The following is a 20,976-nucleotide window of genomic DNA, read 5'->3' as shown; positions in this document are numbered from 1 at the left end:
ACAGCTTTCCATCCGTCAGGCTGAGGTCAGGACCTGTGTTTGTAGGCTATTCTTACCACATCTAAAACATGTTGCCGTCAAAGCATTGTTAAGATATCTGTGTCGGTTTGTTTGACTGGAAACAATGGTTCAGGCATCAGTGCTTTACAATTTATGATACGTTTGTTGTTATTGTTAATTGGTTAAAAAAAAAACATTTTAATTTCATCTAAGGTTTCGGAGGTAGAGAGAAAGCTATACTGTTCACATTACTAAAACAAACTTAATTTGTTTTATCGCTGAACGTATAAAATGAAAATAAATACAAATAATAAACCTAATTTTGAGTTAATCTATGTCTTTCATGCAAACAACACTGCTGCTCATTAAAAAGAATGGAGACCTCAATTAAGGGCATTTCCTTTTATTAGAAACACAACTCAACAGTTTCATATAAATATTACACAATTAAGTTAATGATCTCTCATTACTTAAATTCTTTTTTTATACACTGTACAATGTTGATCTGCAAAATAATTATATTCTAGTGCTTTGTTGTCAGAATCTTGACAAAAACACATATACTGATCCTGGATGAAACTATAACATTTGAATAATTGGGGAAAAAACGAAGTTTACTGTAAAAGACAGAAAGAATAAACTTAAAGTTTAAAGGGAAAAATACTGTACTATATAGAACTTGGCTCAGAGTTCAGGTTTGTTCTTTAAAGAAAAGAAACATTTGTAGCTTAACATCAAGACAATAAACAAGTCGAAACACAAAAAGGTATTTAAAAAATAAAATCCATTTCTAATCATGTTCAGATGCTCTCGCTTTGAATTCTGTTGACTTCACCACGTACATGAAAGCACTCCAAACATATCAAGTAGCCACCTGGAAGAAAGGAATCACTTGAAGGATTCAGTTGGAATCAAGGAATTATTTCAATGATTCGTTTGGAATCCAAAAATGGTCACTTGAGGAGGTAATTTGGAATCAAGGAATGGTCACTTAAGGAGTCATTTGGAACAAGGACAACAAATCGCCATGTGCTCTTGTATGAGATAGTAGAGATGTAGCATCAGAAGAGAGAGACGTTCTAAGCGGTTGTTTTTATGTTCATTAATGGGTACTCTTACTTATCTGGAATGCATCATAACCCTGGAATCATATCTGGAATCATACAGTATAATCATACGCTGGAATCCAAGTACAGTTTTTCCCCAAATTAAAACTATTTTTGTGACGCCCTTGACGGTGGCCACAATCTTCTCCATGTCAAAACTGGACCGAACTATTAAAGATAGTGGCCGTCACGGGAACAAGATTCTCATTGTAGCTCACACGCTTCATTTAGAGGGTCTTGGTGGCAGTCATTGGCTAGTCCTTACCTTCCTTAAGGAGGATGTTTAGTAGTAAGGTCATCTAAGTATAAAAGGCAGGATTCTCTGAGTGTGTGTCTCTAACTCTATCTGGAGAACTGGACACTATGAAGATGCAACTCGCCAGGACCGAAGGCTGAGCAGTGAAGTGGTTTGGAAGAGTGGTTGGCGAGAAAATAAATCTAAAATGCATTGGCAGCCATGTTGAGCTGATGTAAGCGATGGGAGAGGTGGGTTGATCCAGTTTGGTATCCAAGCATGCAGGAGGATGAGCTTTGAGACCCACTTCATTTGTCAGAGTACAAAAGTATTTAATTCAAACGGGCACCGCACTTCTACAGTAAAACCTTTAATGAAAGTGGTCGATTCACTGATTCAAGTCATTTGCGTATAAAGAAATGTAGGAGATTCATCTTCAGTGATTCCACCGAGGGAAATACTAAACTTAGTTTGCATGTGTGTGTAACAGTTGAAATTAAAACCGTAAGAATAAAAGTATTAATAAAAACACGTGAATAAAAAGCCACAGAACCATCCTAAAGGTAAACTAGACCCCTCCTCTCTCCATCCCTTCCACCTCCCCTCTTTTCCTCTCGTTCCGTTTTTCGTTAATACCTGTAGGTTAGTCCAGAGGCTACCCGTTGCCTAGAGCTGCAGCACGTTAATCTCAGGAAGCCAAAGTGAAGCCAAGGGCAGTCCTCCTCCTGCCCACAGTAAACATGGTGTCGAACGTTGGGACCAGTGAGCGTACAGGCTGAGGACTGGTTCCTCCGGGGCCGAGGGAGGGTGAAGGCTGAGCGGGGCTCCCCCTCCAGGGGAGGAGGGACCGGAGGATGGGCGTGCTGTCGTCAGCCTCCAGGTCTGGGTCTAGTTCTAGTTTCCACACGTTCACAGGTTCCATCCCCGTCCAAGAGCAGGGGACTTGGTTCCAGTCCCACGGTGAGCGTCAGATCCATCTCGACGCCATCCCTAGAACCTAGTTTCAAACCGAGTCGCGGGTCTAGTCTCAAACCTAGTTCGAGTCCCACTTCCAATGCAAGCCCTAGGGCCCAGCGCCAACACTAAACCTAGTTTTAGACCCAGTCCAAGCTTCAAACCTAGTCCTAGGCCCAGTCTTAGCCCTCGACCCAGCCCTCGACCCGGTCCCAGTTGTAGGCCCAGCCCGGTCCCCAGCCTGGGTCTGTGGCTGGAGGTTAGGACAGGATGGCCGGGACCCACCGTACCCCACACAGGTTGTCCACGCTAGCCGAACGCTTCTTGGCTGAGCGCCTCACGTCCTTGTACTTGTCGTCACACAACCGGGAGATGGCCTGGGGACACGATGACAACAGCCATATCAACACCGCACAGTAGCATGTGGTTTATTAACGTTGCTGTTCGACTCCATTAGTCATACTTCACCTTCACACAAAGCTGTTAAGCTTGCCTACAGCGATCACTTCACAATGTACAGTAAAATAACAACAAAGTTGATACTCAAGTTATTCATTTAGTCTAACCTCCAGTTTCTGGGCTTTGTCTCTGCTGAGAGGCTCCAGGGGGAAGCTCAGGTTGTTGGTCTCCGACAGAGAGCGCAGGTCAAAGTAGTACTTGGCGTAGACGCTGGAGGGGACGTTGATGTTGAACTGCAGCAGCTCCAGAAACTGACGCTCCAACTCATTCCTGGACCAGAGGAAAGATCAGAGGTCAGAGGTCAGTTTCAGAGTGGATAGGAGGATTGGAGGCAGATGGCTGAGCGGTGAGGGCGTCGGGATAGTAATCAGAAGGTTGCCGGATCGATTCCCTGCCGTGCCAAATGACATTGTGTCCTTGGGCACACTTCACCCTACTTGCCTTGGGGGGAATGTCCCTGTACTTACTGTAAATTGCTCTGGATTAGAGCGTCTGCTTAATGACTAAATGTAATGTAAATGTGGATAAATAGATCTGTTCTTTCTTTGGTTATACTATCTCCCTCAGGTGGTTTCTGTACATAATAGCAACATGTTAATGAATGAATACATTAACCACTGGTTGCATTAAGACTCAAGTACAAGGTACACTTTGCTGAACGCCAGATGACCAGGCCATCCAGAGGACGTCTCAGTTAGCATCCTAAAAAACAGTCGTCCCTCTCTCGCATGCAGATGTGGGCTGTTAAACAGGTCAGTTATATTTAGCCTGGGGAAGTGTCTCCTTTGGGAACAGCCATGCCCAGTCAGTCTCACACACAGTTCTATCCCAGAGCTGTGGCCACTCCCACCTGGGTCACGATTACATAGCTTGGGGATACAGCGCACACACACACACACACGGACATATGGATGGACAAACACACACCCACACACACACACACACATACAGACATATGGATGGACAAACACACACCCACATAAACACACACACACGGACATATGGATGGACAAACACACACCCACATAACCACACACACACACACGGACAAACTGACCCACACACACACGGAAGACACATGAACATGGACATATGGATGGACACCGCCCCCCCCCGCCCCCTGCCCCACCGCCCCCCCACCCCCGCTCCCCCCCCCACACACACATGTCCTCCACGGTGATGTCCTTGAGGATCTGGCAGTAGTCCACGTTCCACACTGCCTGGTCGTCCCACACCTTGGAGGCCAGTAGGATGGCCCCCAGCACCATGCGCTTCCAGTTCCCTGGAGCGATGTCGATCTCTGCATAGGTCAGCAGGCGCTCCAGGTACACCTGGACCGGGGAGGGAGGGAGGGAGGGAGGGAGGGAGGGAGGGAGGGAGGGAGGGAGGGAGGGAGGGAGGGAGGGAGGGAGGGAGGGAGGGAGGGAGGGAGGGAGGGAGGGAGGGAGGGAGGGAGGGAGGGAGGGAGGGAGGGAGGGAGGGAGGGAGGGAGGGAGGGAGGGAGGGAGGGAGGGAGGGAGGGAGGGAGGGAGGGAGGGAGGGAGGGAGGGAGGGAGGGAGGGAGGGAGGGAGGGAGGGAGGGAGGGAGGGAGGGAGAAGGAAAGGGGAAGGATGAGGGAAGAGGGAGAGGAAGGAGGGTGGGAGAGATGAGGGATAGGTGTGGGAGGGAGGGTGGGAAGGAGAGAGGAGGGAGAGAGGGAGGTAGAAAGAGAAGGAGGGAGAGGGGGGAAGGGGCAGAGGGAGGCAGGGAGGGAGGCAAGGAAGAAGTGAGGAAGTTAGGCCATGATTAAAGATGACTTGGACTGGATAATGGTGTTCTTTGGTTCAACATAAGAGACAATCTTTTTTTCCTCAGAATTTCCTTCTTGTCAGATGCTGTCTCCAGGCATCCTTTCTTTCCTTCTGTTCATGACTGATCAAACTGTGGCCGGCTTGTTAGTGTCACTGAGTAAAACAGGCCTGCAGGGAGATGCAGTCGACCAGGAGATGTCTAAGTAGCCGGTTTGTGAGGGCTGGACAGGCCAGACTGAGTGAGGTGTTCACTGGCTGACTTGTTGGGTGCTGATTCAACTGAGCAGGATTGTAACTCACTCAAAACTATGATGTCACTGGGTTTATTAGTTTCAAAAGGCCACCATTAAAAAACTGACATTTCTGGCGTACTGGAAAAGACATCCAAAATATCTCTCTTTTGAATATATATTTTTGGGGCGTTTTTCGCGCTTTTTCGGACAGTTTGTAGGTAGGGCGTGACAGGGAGGGAGAAAGAAGAGAAGACATGCAGGATTAGAACCCAGATCTCTGCGGTAAGGCCTCGACCTACACACCCTTATCCAGTGAGCTACTGGGGCGTCCCCCTAACATGACTAACAGTATGGTGGTAGGACTCCCACGGCATGAGGCGTAGCCATGGCAACACTTCCCCTGCCTTCACCTCTGCAGGAGAGAGCAGCAGAGCTGTGGAGGACGACACGGCGTCCGAGACACAACACAGGACTGAGGGATGCTCCGATTACACACGTCCCTGACCTGTCTCTGCCGATCACAGAGAGAGACACTCCCCGGGGGGGGGGGAGGGGGGATGAGGAGGAGAGGGGGAGGGATGAGGAGGAGAGAGAGGGATGAGGAGGAGAGGGAGGGATGAGGAGGAGAGGGATGAGGAGGAGAGGGATGAGGAGGAGAGGGAGGGATGAGGAGGAGAGGGGGAGGGTTGTGGGGTGATGAGGAGTTCAGGGAGGAGGGGGGGGGGGTTGTGAGTTATCCCCAGAATAAAATGTCTGGTTCTCAGTATGGATGTGGCCTACATATTAGGACAACCACAAAATGATGGGGGGGGGGGGGGGGGACGACGACGACACAGTGGTTTTACCAGATTCATCCTGACTCTACTACATCTAGCAGAGCCCCAGGGTAGGCAGACATAGACTGAAAAGCTCATTAAATAAGTAGCTTCGACTGTAGAGGGATTTGGGGGTTGTATGCATCCATCTATTCTTCCATCCATCCTCATCTAGCCAACCTCCATCCATCCATCTTCTACCCAACTATCCGTCTGTCCATCCATCCCTCCCCACCCCACCATGCCGTTACCAGGGTAACGATGGCACACTCGGCCGTGAGCTGCGCGGCGCTGAACAGCGTCCTGACGAAGCGGTAGATCTGCTTCTGCTCCGGGTCGTGCTTGTTGTAGTCTGACGGCACTTCTGATTTCTGAGAGAGAGAGAGACAGAGAGAGAGAGCAGGGTGGGGGGGAAGAGAGGGAAAAGGAGGGGAGAGAGAGAGGGAGCAGGGTGGGGGGGAGAGGAGAGAGGGAAAAGGAGAGGGGAGAGGGAGCAGGGTGGGGGGGAGAATAGAGGGAAAAGGAGGGGAGAAAGGGAAAAGGGGGGGGGAAAGAGAGAACAGGGGGGGTGAGAGGGGAGAGAGAGCAGGGTGGGGGGGGAGAGGGAACAGGAGAGGGGAGAGAGAGCAGGGGAGGGTAAGAGAGAGATAGAAACACTTCTCAGCACCTGCATCAACACATCCAGCGCTGTGCCCCTACCACAGGGGTCCCTATAGCCTCAACCCTAAACTCTTGACTGAACTCACCCTTCTGTAACATTTATTACAGACAACACAATTACAAAATAACAGGAAACAGATGTTTTACCGAGAGAGGGTGAAGCATCTCGTCGAAAATTTCCTGGAACATTCTTCCATCCGTGTCCCTAAAACCAATTCAGAAAAAGTCACATTTTTTGTTTTGCGTTGGCTAGCGTGCTAAACCCTCTCACCTTCCTCTCTCTTGACCAACAGTACTGAGTGACAGTTGAAAAAAGCATCACTTACCTGTTCTTGATGTGGTAGTATATAGCAAGTGAAACACTTGAGACAGAAACACAGAGAAAAAAGACAATTACTAAATAAATGACTTGTAAAACTTCACATGTCTCACAGTCACTAAAGCATCCATGCCAGCCTGTTGTGTTTCTCAGGACGTGTGTGTCTGTGGGTGCCATTACTGCTGCCTGGGTGCGGGTGTGTTGGGGGTGGGGTGTGTTGGGGGGGGGTGTGTTGGGGAGGGGTGTGTTGGGGAGGGGTGTGTTGGGGGTGGGGTGTGTTGGGGAGGGGTGTGTTGGGGGTGGGGTGTGTTGGGGAGGGGTGTGTTGGGGAGGGGTGTGTTGGGGGTGGGGTGTGTTGGGGAGGGGTGTGTTGGGGGGGGGTGTGTTGGGGAGGGGTGTGTTGGGGAGGGGTGTGTTGGGGAGGGGTGTGTTGGGGGTGGGGTGTGTTGGGGAGGGGTGTGTTGGGGAGGGGTGTGTTGGGGAGGGGTGTGTTGGGGGTGGGGTGTGTTGGGGAGGGGTGTGTTGGGGGTGGGGTGTGTGGGGGTGGGGTGTGTTGGGGGGGGGGTGTGTTGGGGGTGGGGTGTGTGGGGGTGGGGTGTGTTGGGGGGGGGTGTTGGGGGGGGGGTGTGTTGGGGGTGGGGTGTGTTGGGGGGGGGGGGGGTGTTGGGGGTGTGTGGTGTGTTGGGCGGTGGGGCTATTGGGGAGGGATGCTGCTCACCATTTGATGGTGTACTTGAGGTTGGGCTGGCTGACGGTGTTGTCGTCCAGGAAGATGGTGGAGCAGGAACTGTGTTTCCGTCTAGTTGTCCCGTGCTACCATCACACACACACACAGTGTCAATGTAAAGTACACACAGCAACACACATACATGCACAGGCGTGCACACATGAACATACGCGCACTTTCTTTTGTCCTTGCACAGACTACTGTGCAGTACGGGCTAGTAATGGCCATGCTTGGGAAACAGACAGATGGGATGTAATGCATTCATGTAGTTACTTCTCTCTCCAAACACTGACAGGATCGTGTTTCAGAAGGGTCAAATAAAAGCATATTCCCCCCCCCCACACACTAAAACAGACAATAAAGCTCTTTGGAATCGTTTATAATCCAGATCTGAAGTGTAGGAAGAAGTGGAAGTATATTAAAGATAAATGGAGAAGATAGGTGGGTGTTTGTAAAAGCAGATTATCATGCAGTAGGTCTTATTCAGCAATATGTACTGCTGAATGGAGTCATGACAGTGTCATAGATAACTGGGCAGGTGCTCCATTTATCTCCTAGGGGAAGGTTTGGAAAATACCATCATATTTGACATTTTTGTCATTAAGCCGATGTATTGATGACAAAAGCTAGCTAATTAAAGTATGGTGAACAAAACCGATAACACTACTGTGCAATAATAACTTTGACAGAATGATCCATGATACAGTGAAATGGAAGGCAGGCAAAATGGGTGAAAAGGAATAATCAACAGTCTTGAACAGTACCTTGGACTCCCCTATGTGGGCTAACTAGTAAAACAAAACAAGAAACTCCACGTAAATTCTTTTTGCCCAAAAGAACAATCTATACAACAGCAGAGGAGATGTGCACAAGGAAAGATTAGGTCCTGATAGAAATCCAGCAGCATTGATTTTCATCTTGTTAAGCAAGAAGACAGTCAGAACTCACGTGATTAATGAAGAGGCTCTTCCGTTTGTCACGCACTGGAGAGAGAGAGAGACAGAGAGAGAGACAGAGAGACAGAGAGAGAGAGGTTAAATACAGCAGGATGGAAGAGAAAGAGAGATGAAGAGGAGGTATAAATCTGCTTTAGTGATGGATGAGTTATCATCAACATGGGGTTGGATAACAGCAACAGGATGTTAAGCCACATGACAGTTTTCGCGACGTCAGAGACACGAGTCACACAAGAAATTAGGACTTTTCACAATGAAATCATCTCACGGACTCTTGAGGCTCAATGGCAACAGATACAACAGGCTGTGTAGACATGTTAAGAGATCCACACAGGCTCAGAGACACACACAGTGGACTGTTAGGACAGTGAGACAGCAGGCTAGTGGTTCTCAAACTGTGAGGAGCGCCCCCTAGAGAGCAGGAGGGGAAATGCGTAATTGCAACGGCAGAGGAGATGCTAGGAAGTACTATAGAGAGAGCAAGTGGATATTATGGGATGGGCGGAGAGCAGGGGGGGGATATGGAAAGAAATATGTTAGAATAGAAAACAGGATGTCAACAACATCAAATATTTTCGCTACATTCAAAAACAGAGGTGTCGCTTTGAAAACAGTTTCAGAGCCACTGTTGTGGAGGGAGAGAGCGAGGCAGAGCCGACAGCTAGAGAGAGGCAGAAACCCTGTGGGGTCTCTACTCACCAGGCCTGCTAGGTACCTCCACTGAAACACAGGAACCAGGAGCTTAGTTACTACTGACTCACCCCAAACACAGGATAGTACTGTATACCTGTCTAACCCCAAACACAGGATAGTACTGTATACCTGTCTAACCCCAAACACAGGATAGTACTGTATACCTGTCTAACCCCAAACACAGGATAGTACTGTATACCTGTCTAACCCCAAACACAGGATAGTACTGTATACCTGTCTAACCCCAAACACAGGATAGTACTGTATACCTGTCTAACCCCAAACACAGGATAGTACTGTATACCTGTCTAACCCCAAACACAGGATAGTACTGTATACCTGTCTAACCCCAAACACAGGATAGTACTGCTTCTCACACTGTCTCACACACAACTTATAAATTATACCTGGAACACTTCAAACAGGTATTGCTTTAGCACTGTCTTGTGTAGACAAGATATGAGAAAGTTTCATGTGGTGAAACGCATTTATAATCCATGAAGAAAGCAGTGTTACGTTGGTTAACATCAACGTTGTGTCCGGTAAACAGGTTCTGAGAAGCGATTAACCACGCACACCAGAAACACACTAGACTACTCTACCTCTCTCATCTGTGCACACCAGAAACACCATAAACATTAAAACGCTCTTCTAAAAATCCCCGTACGATAACAGCATGTAAATCCAGCGTTGGTTCCCTGTGTGTGACCAGAAGCTGCTGGAGGAGAAACTCACCGTCGGTCTGAGACTTGCTGAGGAAGATGGTGCTGGCGCGGGGATGGTCAGATGGGTTGTACTCCATGTTGAGTTCTGTCGACACAGAACAACACACCGCGTGAGTGGGTGCTGTAGAACAGTGAGGATAAATGCTACAGTGTAGTCAGCCAGCTTGTGGATGGTGGCACACACACACACACACACACACACACACACACACACACAACAAGCTCTGTTGGATGGAACTGTACAAACTGAATCAGGTGAAGCATCAGTACTGCATATGGAGTTTGCTATTATGAACAGCATCCCCTCAGCTCAGCTAAATAATGTCCCTTTTACATTCTCTCAGTTCAGTCACGTGACAAGTCACATGACCCATGCATAATTCAAGACAACAGAGCCAAGCTGCCGGTGTGAACACATCAGCCTGGCAAACAAACAAGCATCAGCTGCATCACTCTCATCCGCTGCATCACTCTCATCCGCTGCATCACTGTCATCCGCTGCATCACTGTCATCCGCTGCATCACTCTCATCCGCTGCATCACTGTCATCCGCTGCATCACTGTCATCCGCTGCATCACTCTCATCCGCTGCATCACTCTCATCCGCTGCATCACTCTCATCCGCTGCTTCACTCTCATCCGCTGCTTCACTCTCATCCGCTGCATCACTCTCATCCGCTGCATCACTCTCATCCGCTGCATCACTCTCATCCGCTGCTTCACTCTCATCCGCTGCATCACTCTCATCCGCTGCATCACTGTCATCCGCTGCATCACTCTCATCCGCTGCATCACTCTCATCCGCTGCATCACTCTCATCCGCTGCATCACTGTCATCCGCTGCATCAGTCTCATCAGCCCACAACTGAGAGGTGGCCACTATAAACAGCTTTACTGGGAGGGGGGTGGGCATAGAGTGTGTGTGTTTGTGTGTGTGTGTGTGGAGGGGGGCTTAGATAGTGGAAAGGTAGAGACAGGGGACATACACACACGTGCTATGCGCATATTATGCACACAAACATACATGCCCACACACGACACACACACACACACACACCTTTAATCCCACTTGTCTAGGAAAGAACGAAAGGAGAAAACACACCACAACACCGGATGGGACACACACACACACACACCTAAATCCCTATTCTCTAGGCCCTACAGTCTAGAAGAGAATGACAAGGTGGGCACTAACACATTCATACAGGCAGCCTGGAAGAGAGGAGACCAAGCTGGGCCTGGCAGAGCAGGGCTGCAGCAGAAACAGGATCCGGCCCACCTGAGGTCACCTTTAACGAAGAGTCACCACCTGCAGCTGTGTAACTAGAGAGGCTCGGCCTATCGGCTCACAGGCTGCCGGCCTGCTGTTCCCTGATAGGCTTAATGAATTAACAATGGGAGCTGCTGGGGTGAGAGAGCCTAAGCTCACACAGAGAGAACGGGGACGTGAGGGCTGCAGCCACTGGCACATACGTACTTACACACACACACACACACACACACACACACATGTTTGCATTAAAAACAATAACAGGGCATGGTCAAATCCTCTCTTCCTCACCCTCTCTTTCCCTTCCTACCTCTCTTCCTCTTTCTTCCATCCCTCTTTTGCTCTCTATTGGCATGTCACACCCTTAAGGCTGAATTACAATCCAAATGTTTCCTGGCACTAGACAGCCATTTCTTCTGGTCTGCAGCGTTAGCGAGGACACGAGCCCCCCATGCGGGTGACCCTGCCAGCCACTGTTATGTCAACATCTTGGAAAGGTAAACAGCACACAAACCCCTCCAAAAAAACAACACTGTCCGTTCCTCAAACTTCCGCCTGGCTCTCGCGAGCTAAGCTAACACTCGCCAACTGTTATTCCATCCCCCCTAATACCGTTTCAACACACACACCATTGTTGTCTGAAAGAGCAGGGGCAGAACAGGGCAGAGATGGTGGTGGGTTTAAAACAACTGCACTGGCTGCAGCTTTTTTTTGGAGGGGGGGGGGGAGAGAGAATGGTGAGGAGAGAGAGAGAGAGAGAGAGAGAGAGAGAGAGAGAGAGAGAGAGAGAGAGAGAGAGAGAGAGAGAGAGAGAGAGAGAGAGAGAGAGAGAGAGAGAGAGAGAGAGAGAGAGAGAGAGAGATTGTGAGGGGTGAGAGAGAAAGCAGAGTCATCATTTGGGGAACCTTTCAGTCCAGTGGAAAAGAACACGTCATTCAGAACCGCTCCTTCACCAGTCCTTATCAGTGCACACATACGAGTTTACCTTCTTATCCTTGACTGTGAAAGAGCCAGAATCCGATAATGCATTTGGAGGCACTTTACATTAAGGTTCCATTAAGGCTCCATTAACTACCACGTAAGGAGCCATGTTATGTCATTAAATGGTATCAAGGGTTAGGGGGATTGGCTATTAGAAAGGTGCAGTAGAGCACAGTCTGGGGGAGGGGTAAGTGCATGTAGTGAAGAGGCAGGGGCAGGTTGGGTTACCTAAACAAGAATTGTGTTAATAGGAAGCCCAACTTGGCTTATAAGTTTCACTTGTCTAAAAACGAAAATCTTCCCAGCTTTCTCATCTACACAGTTTGCTGTCTACTACCTAAAAAACTGCTTGCTTCACTGGGGCAATATACAGGCCTCTATAAACTGGACTGGCCAATCATTAAACTGGACTGGCCAATCATTAAACTGGACTGGCCAATTAATGTCCTTGGAGCATACATCTTCATTAAGACAATCCTCCCACACATCCCCACTGCCTTCAGAATATTCTCATTAGGGAGAATGATCTATCTATCACACACACACGCACACACACACACAATCGCTTACTCTCTCACAATGGCAGTTGTAGTCTCCCATGAAACGTGAAATGATGGATGATCCACAAAATACATCCTTCCTGGAAGTCACTCTCTGTCTAGGTCTCCAGCCTAACCCAGCATAGCCTGTCCCACCACTGCCTAACCCAGCCTAACCCAGCCCAGCCTAGCACTGCCTAACCCAGCCTAACCCAGCCCAGCCTAGCACTGCCTAACCCAACCTAGCACTGCCTAACTCAGCCTAACCCAGCCCAGCCTAGCACTGTCTAACCCAGCCTAGCCTAGCACTGTCTAACCCAGCCCAGTCTGGCACTGCCTAACCCAGCCTAACCCAGCCCAGCCTAGCACTGTCTAACCCAGCCTAAACCAGCCCAGCCTAGCACTGTCTAACCCAGCCTAACCCAGCCCAGTCTAGCACTGCCTAACCCAGCCTAACCTAGCCCAGCACAGCCTGTCCTACCACTGCCTAACCCAGCCTAACCCAGCCCAGTCTAGCACTGTCTAACCCAGCCTAACCTAGCCCAGCACAGCAGGAGCCAGTGAAGTGTCCTTAAGGAGCAGTGCTCCACCACTCACCGCATGATGGAGTAAATGTCTTCCTCATTACTCGTCTACAAATCAATCGATGACTTCGTCCTCCCTGAAAACCTGACATACTGAAGTGGAGTTTACTGGCAGAGAAAGGAAGCACAGACAGAGAGAGGGCCACTGCTTTACTGGCACACACACACACACAGAGAGAGGGAGAGGGAGAGAGAGATGGGTTGAGACTGTCGGTGTGACAAAGTCTGTGTGAAGTTTGTCTGATGAGGCAGTGGACGGTGCAGATGACATTTCAAGCTGTTGATTACTGTGGTTACCAAGTCTGTGAGGGACCAGGGCTTCCTGTTGGACATCTAGATCCTGGAGGATGTGAGGCTAAGAGTGTGTGTGTGTGTGTGTGTGCGCATGTGTTAGTGCATGTGTGTATGTTTAGGATGTGGGAGTGAGGATAATTATAATGAAAGAGGGTTTCTGAGCAGAGTTGTTGTTTGTTATGCTGTCTCTCTGAGCAGCTGAGAGAGCCAGCTGATGAAAGGGGGGGAGGGGGAGAGAGAAGGAGGGAGGGAGGGAGGGAGGGAGGGAGGGAGGGAGGGAGGGAGGGAGGGAGGGAGGGAGGGAAGGAGGGAGGGAGGGAGGGAGGGAGGGAGGGAGGGAGGGAGGGAGGGAGGGAGGGAGGGAGGGAGGGAGGGAGGGAGGGAGGGAGGGAGGGAGGGAGGGAGGGAGGGAGGGAGGGAGGGAGGGAGGGAGGGAGGGAGGGAGGGAGGGAGGGAGGGAGGGAGGGAGTGTTGTGTGAATAAAGCACAGGAGTCTGGAACTGCAGGGGTGAAGATGGGGATGATGTGTGCAGTGTTTCCCACAGATTAGAAAGCAATTTGTGGCGGGGGAGGGGTGGTTTGTTACACAGAAAAATTAAATATGTATTAGCTATGTTGGATGCTGTCCTCCTCTCCTACTCTTTCTTCAATGCCTAACGAATCTCTCTCCGATATCTGTGGTTTGGTCTCTGCCGGGGTCATGACCAAGGATGTCTCCTTGCAACACAATCTGCATAGGGACAACCGGACTGATTGTGGCCTAGGTCGAGGGCGCCAACCCAGACCTACTCACACATTAACTCTCACCTACTACAGATATCACCACCCCCCCACCCCCATCCAACGCCTTCGACTGCTTGTTCCCCCAGCGTGGCTGGCGGGTCTGTGACCAGCGCCTACCATGGCTGCAGGTCCAGATGCTGCTTGTCTACCCCCCCCCCCCCCACACTCCCCGTTGCAAGTCACATGTCTTTGTAAATGTTGTTGGGCTTATGTGCTGAGGTTTTTGCCTGTTCCCACACTGTACTCCTCTAGGAGCATTGTCTGGGGGTTGCCTTTTTCTCTCCTCCTCTCTCCTCATGTTATGCTGTAACCTTTCTAGTTTTTCTAGTAAAGTGTAACTTTCATGGCAAATAAACACCAATTCTGAAGGCTCGTGAGACAGCTCACCAAAAGAACGATGGGGAACCCACTTGTCTAGCAGATTAAGACATGTTCGTAGGTACCTAGCGAAAAGTAACCTCAACTTTCCTAGACTTAGCTACGGTGCTAATGCTGAAGGCTTGCAGATATCGCATAGCGTCGTTGCTAACGTGTGCTGACATTGTGACTGTGTGTGTATGTGAGAGTTGTGAGTGACAGCAGGGAAAGAAAATGCAGCTGAATGAATACGCTGCGTGTTTTAGATGGCATTAAAAAATATATATATAACGAAACGCAGTATGTGGCGGCCAGTGTTGATTCTGTGGCGCACCGCCACAAATTAGTCTATGTGTGAGAAACACTGTGTATGTGTGTGTCCATATGAGTTTGTCTTAGAGAGTCACGTGTGTTGCGTGCGTGTGTGTGTGTGTGTGTGTGTGTGCATGAGGGATCTGAGAGACAGAAGAGCTGAGAGAGAGCTCAAGAGTGGGCTTTGAAGTCTCTACCTCTTCTCTCTCTGTCTCTCTCTCTGTCTCTCTCTCTGTCTCTCTCTCTGTCTCTCTCTCTGTCTCTCTCTCTGTCTCTCTCTCTGTCTCTCTCTCTCTCTGTCTCTCTCTCTGTCTCTCTCTCTCTCTGTCTCTCTCTCTGTCTGTCTCTCTCTCTGTCTCTCTCTCTCTCTGTCTCTCTCTCTGTCTCTCTCTCTGCATCTCTCTCTGTCTCTCTCTCTGTCTCTCTCTCTGTCTCTCTCTCTGTCTCTCTCTCTGATCTCCCTCTCCATCTCCATCTCCATCTCCATCTCCATCTCCCTCTCTTCATCTCCCCCATCTCCCTCCCACCTCTCTCTTACCCATCTCTCTCTCCCCCCGGGAGACCACTGGGTATTAAAGGAAATAGGACGCAGAGTCTCGCTCTCCTCATTTACAGTCAGATGAGGGTGTGTCTATAGGCAGCAGCCTATCACAGGGGAATAGGAGAGGAGGAGGAGCAATGGAGGAGCTGAGGATGAAGGGAGAGGAAGAGAAAGAGGGGGAGATGAAGGTGCAGAACACACACACACAAACAGAAGAATAAAAGAGATGGTAGTGTAGAAATGGATGGGTATTAACTAGATGGTAACAGTCTCAGACTTGCATCCATCTGTCTCTCACTCTCTCTCTCTCTCTCTGACCAGGAAGAGGAAGTTAACAGTTCCTGATAGGCTTGAGTACTGGAGTGTTAAGACTAAGAGGGCCTCTGTCATTAAGGGCCGATGCAAGGCTTGATAGGTTGAGAGGCACTGATGCAAATGAGCCAATACATTTACGTACACAAACTGTAATTTAAATTGTTATCATGCAACAACAATTGTGTGGTCTGTATTAATGAAATATTGCACACCGTTCAAGGCTATTCATCTGTGAATAAACACAGACAGTTTAGTATTTGTTCGTCACCTTGGATAAAAGTGAATTGAATAAAATGTAATATATACATATACAGAGACAGAAAGGGAGAGAGTGCGGGGGGGGGGCAGAGAAAGAAAAATAGAAATAGAGAGAGGTGAAGAGAAAGAGAGAGTAAAAGGGAGATACAGAGAGAAGAAGAGAGACTCGTCCATACACCTAACCTAAATATAAGCCCCTCAGCTGATGCCAGGCGCCTCAGAGAGAACAACAGCCTAAAGAGAGACCACACAACAGAGCTTTGTGAGGGAGGGAGATCATAAGACAGCTTTGTCTCCCCAGCCCTCCGAGTCAGTCTCTCTCTTTGTGAGCATCTCTCTCTCTCTCTCTCTTTCACACACACACACACACACACACAGACACGCAAACACATACACACTCACATAACACACAAAGATACATACGCACGTTGACACGCAAACAGACACACAAAGATAATTCAGACACACTTTCTCCCTCTTCCATTCCTTAAAATATACAGACAAAATGTACCACTTAATAAACATCACATCAGTTCTAGTACATTTCTATCAAAGAGAGTAATGACAGATTTCAGTCCGACCCGTGACATAACAGCTCATCAACAAATCCTCCATGAAAATTAAGGCTCTGGATTCAGACACAGTCTCTTTGATGTTTAACAAGAACGTATAATGAGACACTTCTGTCTTTGGTAACCTAGACTACAGCTTTTTTGCTGTTTAGGTTCAAACATACAGCTGAGAGAAACATTAACCTTATCGGTTACATTCACTCTCAGTACACTGACATGTCAAATATATAAAACAAATGCATCATTACAAGCCTCAATGCCGTATTTTCGAGTCCTTGTCTGGTGAATTGGGGGCCACACTGGAGATAGCTGGATTACACACACCACCGAGGTGGAGAAATCCTTCAACAATATAATCCTGACTCTGAGCTTGCTTAAAGGCAGGCAGGGTAAGGTACTGGAGAGGAGGGGAGAGAGGAGGGGAGGAGGGGAGAGAGGAGAGGAGGGGAGAGAGGAGAGGAGAGGAGAGGAGAGGAGAGGAGAGGAGAGGGGAGGGGAGAGAGGAGGGGAGAGGGGAGAGAGGAGAGGAGGGGAGAGGAGGGAAGAGAGGAGAGGAGGGGAGAGAGGAGTGGAGGAGAGAGGAGAGGAGAGGAGGGGAGAGAGGAGAGGAGGGGAGAGGAGGGGAGAGGAGGGGAGAGGAGGGGAGAGGAGGGGAGAGGAGGAGAGGAGGAGAGGATGAGAGGATGAGAGAGGAGGGGAGAGAGGAGGGGAGGAGAAAGGAGAGGAGAAAGGAGAGGAGGGGAGAGAGGAGAGGAGGGGAGAGAGGAGAGGAGGGGAGAGAGGAGAGGAGAGGATGAGAGAGGAGGGTGATTCCTGCTCCATGGAGCGATGGAGGGAAGCTGTTAAGGGACATAGCTTACAAAGCCTCAAATCCCAGCTGGGAAGGGACATACTAATCACTGTTAGGTCAGACAGAGAGCAAAAGGGAAAGAGAGAGAGCAAAAAAAAAGACAGTGCAAGGGATAATGGGAGAGAGATATTAGGAGAAGGAGAACAAACCCTCTAAACAAAACACATCCACTATACTCGAAAGGTCTATGACTCACAACCAATAAAATACCTGTTTTTTTAAACAGTTTAATACCAACAAGCTGAGGCCTATTCTGGTGCGGCCTGGGTAAGAAGGGAGTTGGCTTCCCTGCTCATCCTTTCGGAGGGGAAAGCCATCTTTTTTTCCCCCCTCATAACACATCCACATTCTAAAAGGCTCCATTAAGGATCTCACTGGAGAGTTCTACCCTGGGGTGAGTTTGATACGAGGCCCCAGTGCGCCCCAGGCAGCAGGCTGGGGGGGGAGAACCTCAGATAACACCACAGAGCAGGAGACTAAGAGAGGCTTTCATGTCCAAGCAGGCCATAGTGTCTGAACTCACACAGACCAACACTGCCATAGTCACGCTTCTCCCTCATCTTAACAGCTTACACAGTCACACACACATGTATTGTGTCGTCATGAAGAGTATTGTGACATCGTGATGAGTACTGTGACCTTATGATAAGTCTTATGACCTCACAGAGGAACATGGGATGTAAAGTCTGAGAGCTGAGGTTCTATAAAGGAACAGAAAAACCTCCAGCAGAATGGCTTCAGTGGAAGCCATTCCTTCGTCTCCTCCTCAAGTCTCGCTTTCTATCCACGAAAAGCTGCTTTCCTGAATGTGTGACGTGTTGAGGGGGAGCTCGTGTTGTGACAGCGACAAGCCAGGCCGCTCTGTACAGACATTCGGGGCTCATTCAAACAAATGGCAGAATACAGACGTGCATGTGTGTTTCCTGTCTGTCAGACTGGCCTGATGCACCAGCCAAGCAGATGTAGGGCAGGCAGGAACACTTTACCTCACCTCCACTAACAGATTCGATCTTTAAAATTCAATTGGGTCTGTTGGCCTACCGAATATGCACTGTGGAAAGAAAGTCTATCTTTTGGTAATTTGGTCATCAAGAGTGATCAAGCGTATTGAATGGATGCGATTTTCACAGACAAATATGTCTATAATAAAATCATTTTGAGAAATTAATTGTCCCAGTCCACGGTGGAGCGAATATGGGCGAACCACTTTGTAGACACTTTCGGGAGTGAATGTATTGTGATGTATATTAGTTCACGTGTCAATGGAGGCCCTCCGCGTTCCATAGTTCCACTCTTTTACGCTCGCGCTGAAAACAAAGAAGAGCACAAAGCAGTCTGTTCCATACCGCCAGCATCAAATTTCCATACGACACAATCAGACAACCAGGCAGACCCTACAGTTACCAAGCTTAAATAAAGCGAATAAATGGTTGGCTACACCTGGATGCTACCACGCAATCAAGTCAATAATTTACTGTGTCAGTCAATATCTGACCAAGCCACAGCATGGGTTATGCTTGACAACTGTAAACGTGAACTGTAAATATGATAGGAGGACCAAAGATGGATTGTGTTTGAACTGACATTCATCATCCGATACCATGCCGTTCAACAACAAAAAAACACTCGTAATGAAAACGGCTTGTAAAGAATCTGGAATTGATAACCTCTTTATATACTCTATCAATATTTCGTCGTGCAAGTACAAGCTGTCAAGATACTAGTAGGCTAACTGACAACGCGCAACCTGCACTTAGAATGCGTACCATTTCTCAAAACACGCCCATATCTTGCTCAAACATCGGCTACCTACTCCGTTCTGAGATGGCCCGTTTAATACTTTACCGTCGACATTCTCCCTGTCGCTAATGTGCTGCAGGTTGCAGCCCGTGTCTTCCCTGCTCAACTCCGGCTCGGGGTGGTATGACTCCAGCCTTGAATGGGCATTTCTCCGGATCTTCGGGCTCGACGACACGCAGCAAGAGGTAGTGCTCCCCATCTTGCAAAGTCGTTAAGACTGTCGCCGAAAATTATACGACTACGCTTAGATCGGTACGATCAAAGCGCCGGGGTGGGACCGCACCCGCGACCAGCGCTTGAATTCACAACCATTGATATGTTCGCGCTGTCCGATAAAATGTGGAAAATGTATATTTTGCAACCGTATTTAACTCAAATAGTGCCGTTGCCTGCTTCCGGATGAGTTGGAGCAACACTGGCATTAATAACGCTGTCCAAAAATCAAAGCATGATTGCTGAATAACGGGCGCTCAACCAGAGCCTAGCGATGTAGCCTACAAAATCGCTGCCGCTGTCAGAGCAACGGCAGTTGTTGTTGTAGCTCGCTTGAAAAGGTTCCGGTTCAAGTGGGTGGTAACAAATTAGCTGTGAGAGAAAGGGCGAGATGGAGAGAAAGTGTGCATGACAATAAAACGTGAGCTTTTTTCTTTTTCGTGCATTTGACTCAAATCGAAAATGAACAGGATGAGAACATATCACCCACAATCATGAGAGCTTTGTATTGAATGTAGGGCATCCCACCACATTACAGTGGGTGAAAGGCCTAAGCAATACAAAGGACTGGTATTTGACGTTATTTACACAACAGACAAAGGTATAGGCTTGGCTTGACTGTCATATGCGCAGTAGGATGTTGCCCTCTAAGCTGTAGGCTACTGAATGCTTCTGTCAGAAGGAATCAAGATTGGAGAGCCATGAACAGACCTTAGGCATCATCGTTGGGTTCAGACCATTGGTCTAAGCATTTTGAAACAGGCTATTAAAAGTTAATAAAGGGTTGACAGTTCGGTCAAAATATTCGGAATAAGTTGAAAATAAATAGCGAAATACGCTATCATCTGAAAAACATAATATTTCCTTTGCCGATAGTTTAAAACCACACATTTTGGTTCATGCAACATATCTGGATTTTGTTTAAATGAAGGATCGGCGTTTCCGTCTCTGTGACTCTCACCGATATGTGACCTCAAGGTTTTTTCTAAAACCATTCAGAGATAAAAGAGCCTTAACGGGTGTCATCTGGTCCCTTTTATATAATATTTCGCCCCGTTGTAAAGTCACCAGTTTCACCGGATAATTTATTACCTTTCTCTTGATACATTGAATAGGTAAACTTCTCGATGATTACCAGGTAGGCCTACTGGTAGGAACCAACTGATTTATAAACGTTAAAAACAACAAGCTCTCAAAAATGTGCTGGGCTGAACTGAGCTCCATTTAATAATAAACAAATCAAATAAGCAAATATTGTTAACCTTACATTTGTTAATTTCTTACTGCGTGTAAGAAACCTTTTTTTGAGGTGCGATACTATATAGTGTCCACTAGGTGTCAGTATGGCTCAGTTGGTACGGAAGGGTGAGGCCTGAACTCCAGGCCACCGTGTTTCAGTCTCGTCCACCGCGAGGGGGCGTTTTGTCTTGCGGCGGAAATTTCCACTGCAACCACAGGAAGAAGTTAATGGAAGATGTTGCAATGCTGCACTTATGAAATATTAAACATAGATTACACATCAACCCTAAGAATTTTGACTTCCCCCTCCTAGTTTTGGCGTGTTCATAGACCAGAAGCTTTTTCTCCTTCTTGACTTTTGATCAAATCTGATTCTACACAAATGTGTCAAAATA

General features: G+C 48.4%; 1 protein-coding gene across 3 annotated transcripts; it reads right to left on the bottom strand.

Annotated features, from left to right (window-relative positions):
- Window positions 1–387: 387 nt before the first annotated feature.
- Window positions 388–19,659, bottom strand: LOC146271975 (cyclin-Y). 3 transcript variants are annotated; one of them, XM_084707529.1, is made up of 12 exons: window positions 18,586–18,996; window positions 18,321–18,380; window positions 9,684–9,758; window positions 8,955–8,975; window positions 8,248–8,282; window positions 7,291–7,385; window positions 6,580–6,615; window positions 6,401–6,458; window positions 5,845–5,964; window positions 3,919–4,085; window positions 2,862–3,024; window positions 388–2,672 (listed from the first exon to the last, which is right to left on the bottom strand). In XM_084707529.1, exons 3-12 carry the CDS (start codon window positions 9,748–9,750, stop codon window positions 2,556–2,558), a joined length of 879 nt encoding a protein of 292 aa, XP_084563655.1. In that variant the 5' UTR covers window positions 9,751–9,758; window positions 18,321–18,380; window positions 18,586–18,996; the 3' UTR covers window positions 388–2,555. The 3 variants fall into 3 exon arrangements, with proteins under 3 accessions (XP_084563655.1, XP_084563653.1, XP_084563654.1); XM_084707527.1 differs by lacking the exons at window positions 18,321–18,380; window positions 18,586–18,996 and adding an exon at window positions 19,175–19,659; XM_084707528.1 differs by lacking the exons at window positions 8,955–8,975; window positions 18,321–18,380; window positions 18,586–18,996 and adding an exon at window positions 19,175–19,658.
- Between the last annotated feature and the right edge of the window lie 1,317 nt (window positions 19,660–20,976).

Source organism: Hypomesus nipponensis, chromosome 10 (assembly GCF_054491055.1).
Source record: "Hypomesus nipponensis isolate SF chromosome 10, ASM5449105v1, whole genome shotgun sequence".
Taxonomy (NCBI): Eukaryota; Metazoa; Chordata; class Actinopteri; order Osmeriformes; family Osmeridae; genus Hypomesus; species Hypomesus nipponensis.
The sequence above is the reverse complement of the archived record's forward strand: the minus strand, read 5'-3'. Positions and strand labels throughout refer to the sequence as shown.

Excerpts from the sequence above, each read along its gene's own strand:
- LOC146271975 (XM_084707527.1), bottom strand. The coding sequence starts at position 19,328 with ATGGGGAGCACTACCTCTTGCTGCGTGTCGTCGAGCCCGAAGATCCGG. Across the intron at positions 7,386-8,247 it reads AGAGCCTCTTCATTAATCAC|CACGGGACAACTAGACGGAA; the intron begins GTGAGTTCTGAC and ends GTGTGATGGTAG. Across the intron at positions 5,965-6,400 it reads AGATGCTTCACCCTCTCTCG|AAATCAGAAGTGCCGTCAGA; the intron begins GTAAAACATCTG and ends TCTCTCTCTCAG.